Consider the following 6,427-nt stretch of genomic DNA (forward strand, 5'->3'; position numbering starts at 1 on the left):
TATATATATATATATATATATATATATATATATATATATAACAAAGCATTTAGAGCAAAACAAGCCCTCAGAAAGGGGACACCTATTTTCATAATAATTATTAATTTTATCATTTAAAGCTTTATAGTCTCTGTGATCCTGTTGGCATCAGATTTGGATTCTGGAGCCCATAGGCACTGAGGCACCCATACCCCAGTGATCTCCCTCCCCCCACCCCTTGTTCTATTCAGAGCACTGAAGCCCTTTAAAAAAAAAACACACACACACTACATTTTCCAATGTCAGCCACTTCCTGCTCTCATTAACTCCATCCTCGGTGACTTAGCCAGACCCTGCTCCTGGCCTGAAGCAGAGAGCAGACTGTCCAAGTCAAAGGTCCCTCAGGCCCATCACCAGGTCAGCATCAAGGTCTCTCCCAAGGACGCTGAGATGAAAACAGCAGAAGAGCCAACCTCAAGTCTTGGGCAGACCCTGGAGTGGCTGAGAAAGGAGCTGGTAAGGCTTTACATTTCTTTTTACCTGGCGCTTTCACACCATATATTCCAAGGTTCCCTGGTTCCCCCACCCCCAGGTGCCCCCTAGGCTGGGGCAGAGCTTCAGGCTGGGGTGTAGGCCCTGCAGGCACCCCTGGGACCAGCCACACACTGCACAATCACCACCTCAGGTGCTGGGATAAGTAGGTCGTGGCCTACATAGGAGGCTCTGGCTGCGGTACTTGCCTGACTGGTTTTAGAATTACACTGAGTCCTGGTATGTGCCCAGCTCTGCAGCTGTGTGGCCTCTAGCAAGTGGCTTTACCTCTTTGAACTTCAGTCTCCTTATTGTAAAATGGGGATAACAATAGTACCAGCACCACAAGGGTTATTATAAGACTTTGGTGAGGAGATGGTGTAATTCACTTAGTGCCTGCGTGGCACATCTATGTTGGCTGTTACAATCCTGACCCAGCTGGATATGGAGTACATCAGCTGTCTTAGCCTGGGTCTTCTAGAAAGCAGAGGCTTGCAAGGATTGGGGTATTAACCGTTTATTTGGAGGTACAAGCCCAGAGTGGTGAGAGTGAGGGAAATAGGGAGTGGAGGCAAAGGCGAATGCTATTTGAGGAGATGCCTTGTGTTACCAAGCTGGCTGCCACTTAGAAAGGAGCCCTAAAGAGGCCCAGAGGCCCTCTCAGCAGCCGGTTTTCCTGGCTGCGGGATTCTCTGCAGGGGTTGAAGGAGGATCTGCACCCTGGGGGAGAGAAGAAGAGGAAGTTTATCTGCCCAGCTCACTCCTGTCTCCCATTTCCTGTCTGTAAGGCTCCACCCCATGGGGCACTAACTCACCTGAACTTATGAGCTGTGTCACTTGGCCCCTCAGTGGCTGCTCAGGAAGCCAGGCCTTATGCCTCTCCTTGTGATGTTTTCTCCAAGTCCAAAAACAGAGGGGAGCCCCAAAGTATGTGGGGACACCAGCCCAGAGAGAGAAGGAGGTGGTTTGGGGAACCACAGAAGGCACCCAAAGTTTGTATTCCAATACGCCAGCTTCTTCTTCTGGGGGGGGACAGAAAGGATTGTCCAAAAATGACCCGTCTGGGTTGCCAGGCAACAGACTAGCTGGGAACCAACCCTGTCCTCACCTCGGTGGGAGGGGCTGACCCAGTAGGGCTTCTCATGGGCCCAGGGGACTCCAGCAGCAGGAACTGCAGCTTCTTACAGCCCTCGGGGATCTAGAGGCTGGGTGGCCCTCCCTCCCCGTGCTCCCCCTAAACACTAGGCACTACACTGAGACTGCTTAGTACCTGAACCCAAAGTGCCGAGTTCCACTTGATAAAGTACCTCTCTTCTCTCCTACCCACGAGGAGGGAGAAGAGGTAGGGGTGGGGGGAAGCCTATCCGGGGCACAGCCTCCCGAGGCCAAACGTCCTCTGCCTCCACATGATGCCAAGAGATGAGCCTTGAGTCTCCACTTGCTGGTCCCTGACTTGCAAATTTCTCAGTCAAGTGTGTTTTTATTTATTTATTTATTTATGGGTGTGTGTTGGGTCTTCGTTTCTGTGCGAGGGCTTCCTCTAGTTGTGGCAAGTGGGGGCCACTCTTCATCGCGGTGCGCAGGCCTCTCACTATCGCGGCCTCTCTTGTTGCGGAGCATAGGCTCCAGACGCGCAGGCTCAGTAATTGTGGCTCACGGGCCCAGCCGCTCCGCGGCATGTGGGATCTTCCCAGACCAGGGCTTGAACCCGTGTCCCCCTGCATTGGCAGGCAGATTCTCAACCACTGCGCCACCAGGGAAGCCCAGTCAAGTGTGTTTTTAACCTCCATCACAGGGAATTTACATGACATCACAAGGGCTCCCCTCTGGAGCCCAGCCAAGAAGCCCCGCTTGACCATCAGTGAAGTATGTCAGTCACTTTATGCAGAAGAAGGAACAAGTCAGTGACACCAGCAACTGCCACTGATGAGCACTGATGAAAGTCTGGTGCTCTCCCTCCTTTCCTGGGATTATATCAGCCCCCAAAGTCCTGGTGGAATCTAAAACAGGGGAGAGAACCTTGAAAGGCAAGTAATTTGCTTTCTAGTTTGCAAATGAAGAAACTGAGGCTTCGGTGGACATGGCTTCTATGAGGCTGTGGGCTTGTCTCCGATGAGACAATGATAGGAGCAGGCTTTCTGGGGGAACATCCAGCCCTCTGGCCGCCCCCTCACAGACTCCTTCTTTCTCCTAGGCTGAGATGCAGGTCCAAGACCAGAGACTCCTGTTCACGCTGAAGCATCTTCACAGTGTCCTGGAGGAGCTGCGTGCAGAGAGTGCCCACTGGGAGGATGCCAGATCCAGTGGCGGGACCTCCCCCATCAGACCTCGAGCAGGCTCGGAAGGCAGGGGCCACCAGCCCTTTTCCTCCAGGGGCCTGGCCCAGCTCCTCCAAGGGGTAGACAGCAGACGAAGCTCCCTCCCTTAACAGGCCAGAGATGACCCTGACTTTAAACCCTCCCCCCACTAGTCTAAACTTTGATTGTGATGTGAGAGAGAGCCCTGGAATGGGAGTCAGGAAGGCCGATCTCTGGGTTCACCCCTGCCCTCATTCACTGTGTGTCCCTGGACCTGTCACTCAGCTTCTCTGTGTCACTCTTTCCTCTCCTGTCACTTCTCAGTGTTTTTGCACAAATAAAGTATCAGATGTGAACACATTTGGAAAACACAAACATGTTACATGGCTTCTGGCAAGCACCATGGTGGTAATCCTATTCTTAGGAATTTCCCACAAGGTGATTGTTAAAACAAAGAAAGGGCTCAATGTGCCAGGATGTTTATCTAGTGTTGCCATGGCAAAAATACAGAACCCCGTGCAGTGACTTGACGGTTATTTTCTGTCTTCCCGGCAGGCCTTCATATTCCCCTTTATCTGAAAGCAACAGGCCCTACAACCACCCTGGCCATAGGGATGGGCATGTAACCAGGCCTGGCCAATTACAATTCATGGTCATCCTAACAACATGATTGGCCCAATGAGTGGGCATGTGGCTCAACAGAGCCAATCACAGTGCTTCTCTGGGATTGCCCTCTTGATTCTTGTTCTACTGCGGTCGCAAACCTGGGGCTGCCAGTGGCCATGATTGCAGTCAGGTGAGGGAGACCTGCTGGCAGTAGGAAAGAAAGAGGCTAATTTTCAAAGAGAAGCAGAGAGAGGGCCACACAAGAGATGGGCAGAGAGGAAGGGTGCTGGCTGTTTTTAGTCCCTGGTTTCAGACCCTAATTCTGTGAATTACTCCTGCTGTCTTTCCAGAGCAGAAACCAGTAAATTCTACCACCACCACCCACAAAGGCACACACCAGTTTGTTTTTGCTTAAGCTGATTTGAATAAGGTTTCCCTTATTTGCAACCAAAACAGTCCAGAGGGTCAAAGAAGCAAAGAAGAGAAATCACGAAAAAAATGGCATTTCTGACAACTGAGTTTGGCAGGCAGGCAACAAGGTGCATGATGTGGCAGAACCCTCAATTGTATGGGGTGCAGGAGTCATGACTTTGAAAAATTATATCTGCCTATAAGAAAGATATAAATGGAACAGGTGAAAATAAAGTCCTGGTGTTAACATGGTCCGATTATCGTCAGGCCTTTTTATTTTTGAAAATCTTCTTGCATGTTGTTAGGATATTGCTTTTAATGGCCTTGAAAAAGTAAATCTATTGCATACAGAGGCAAAGGGTGGGGGGGTTGCATTATATGTATGATGGTTATTGTCAGACTAACCTGGGGTTTCTATATAGTATTTGATAATATGAAAAAATAGTTCTCCATCAATGGCTGAATGGATAAACAAAATGTGATATACACATAAAATGGAATATCATTCAGCCTTAAAAAGGAAGATAATCCTGGCACATGCCACAAGATGGATGGACTTTGAAGACATTGTGCTAAGTGAAATAAGCCAGTCACAAAAGGACAAATATGATATGATTCCACTCATACGAGATAATTAAGAGGAGTCAAATTCATGGAGACAGAAAGTAGTTCTGGTTGTCAGGAGTTTGGGGGCAGGGAGTAGGGGGTTGGGGGGTCATTTAATGGGTGTAGAGTTTCAGTGTTGCAAGATGGCAAAAGTTCTGTGGATGGATGGTGGTGATGGTAGTATAACAACGTGAATGTACTTGATGCACTATACACTTTAAAATGGTTAAAATGGTAATATTTATCATGTGTTATATTTTACCACAATTAAAAATAAATACTTTAAATTTTAAAATTACCTGCTCTGTGATGCTGGGGCTGGAGCCCCACAAACCCCATTTCTGCATTACTAGCTGCTCCGGGTTAGACTTTGCCAATAAGCAGGGTGGGGCTAGAGGGACACCACAGGGCTGGAGGAGAGAGAAAAGACTTGCTTCTTCATCTTTGTTCTTTGTAGCTTCCTGTGGCCTTCCTGCTCTCATGAGCATCACCCAGCAATGCTCCTTCACCTCAAAGCAGCAATTCCTCCCTGTGGCACCAGCCAGAACCCCCTTCTCAAGGCTGTAGGTGCCAGCCCTGTGGGGCCCTTCCCCCAACCTCAGAGACACCAGCTCCAGATGGCCAGCATCTCCTCCCCTGAAGTCTCAGTTCCTGTCCTCCCTGGCTCCTCTCTGCTCTCTGAGACTCGAGCCCAGCTGAGCAGAGCTCCCTTCTCAGATACCTGAAGTGGAGCTCTGCAAGGCTGAAAGCTTTAATAATTTCAGTCTCCTCTCTTTGTTCCCTCAGCCCTGGGAGTGGTAGGTGCTTCCTGCAAGTGCTACCTTCATTCTAAGAGCTCTTTTTGTAAACTTTCGGTCACCCAGTTAACAACTTTATACCTAGTTAGCAATTCTTTATATTAAATTCTCTCTGTTAAAATAATTCAGTTTTTGGCTATAATTACCAATGCTGCTGTGATCACTTTTGTTCATGTGCTCCGGTGCACAAGCCCAGTGCCCCTAGGATATACAGGTTTTCCCCCGCTATCTGAAAGTAGAGCATTCCTATGTAACCTTTCACAAGCCAAAATTGTGTAAAGTGAAGAAGCAATTACCTTAGGACACATCTTGCTAACAGAGGCCCAAAATAGAGATGAAGCACAGATGCTCATAGACACAGGTCAAAGCCAGGTCAAAGCTATGGTGGCTTGGTGCAGAAATGCTGAGAGCGGTTCCTGGGGAAGTAGCTTGGTGGTGCCACTCCCCCCCAGGGTGCTTGCTGCCTCTGTAACGGCTCACCCCAGATCAAACACTGAACACCATTTTCACTTTTCACCTGTTTTTTTAAAAGTGAAAATCATCTTTGGCTTTCTTTCAGTTCATGAAAACAGGTACTAATGTAGCTCTTTCATGAAAGCAAAGTGGCATAAAGTGAACTTTCGAAAAACAACGGATACCTGTAGAGCAAAGAGTTGAACTGGAAGTATGTGTGTGAATACTCAAGTTTACAAGAAACGTGTTTTCCAAAGTGAGGTATTCACTTAAACTCCCACAAGCCGTGTCCAAGAGCTCCTGTTGGTCAACATTCTCGCCAACACTTGGTATTATCAATCTTCTTAATTTTTGACAATATAATGAGTGCAAAATGGTATTACACTGTGGTCTTAACTTGCATATTCCTACAAATGTGGTGATTAACCTGAGTTTTAATTCCACCTCCACCACTTACTTACTATTTGATCTAAGATGAGTTACTCAACCTCTCTGAGCCTCATCTGTAAAAGAAGGGATAATAATATCTACCTCATAGGATTATTATTTGTATTGTATAGGAGAATGCATATAACTCACTTTACACAGCACTGGGCATTGTAAAGGCTAATAAATGACAGCTTGTCATTATTGCTGTGTAATCACAAATATATTGATTTGTGAAACTATGACTACTACGAGTAGACAAGCTTGTTAGCAACCATCATTAGGAGAGATATCTGCCTGGCCATGCAAAGTAACAATGAC

At 47.7% G+C, this 6,427-nt stretch overlaps 1 protein-coding gene across 1 annotated transcript; it reads left to right on the plus strand.

Moving 5' to 3' along the window:
• Positions 1 to 366: 366 nt before the first annotated feature.
• On the plus strand, positions 367 to 2,938 carry C13H20orf202 (chromosome 13 C20orf202 homolog). The gene is made up of 2 exons (XM_061209977.1): positions 367 to 495; positions 2,705 to 2,938. Exons 1-2 carry the CDS (start codon positions 430 to 432, stop codon positions 2,936 to 2,938), a joined length of 300 nt encoding a protein of 99 aa, XP_061065960.1. The 5' UTR covers positions 367 to 429.
• Positions 2,939 to 6,427: the final 3,489 nt, after the last annotated feature.

The sequence above is a fragment of the Eubalaena glacialis genome, chromosome 13, assembly GCF_028564815.1.
Source record: "Eubalaena glacialis isolate mEubGla1 chromosome 13, mEubGla1.1.hap2.+ XY, whole genome shotgun sequence".
NCBI lineage: Eukaryota > Metazoa > Chordata > Mammalia > Artiodactyla > Balaenidae > Eubalaena > Eubalaena glacialis.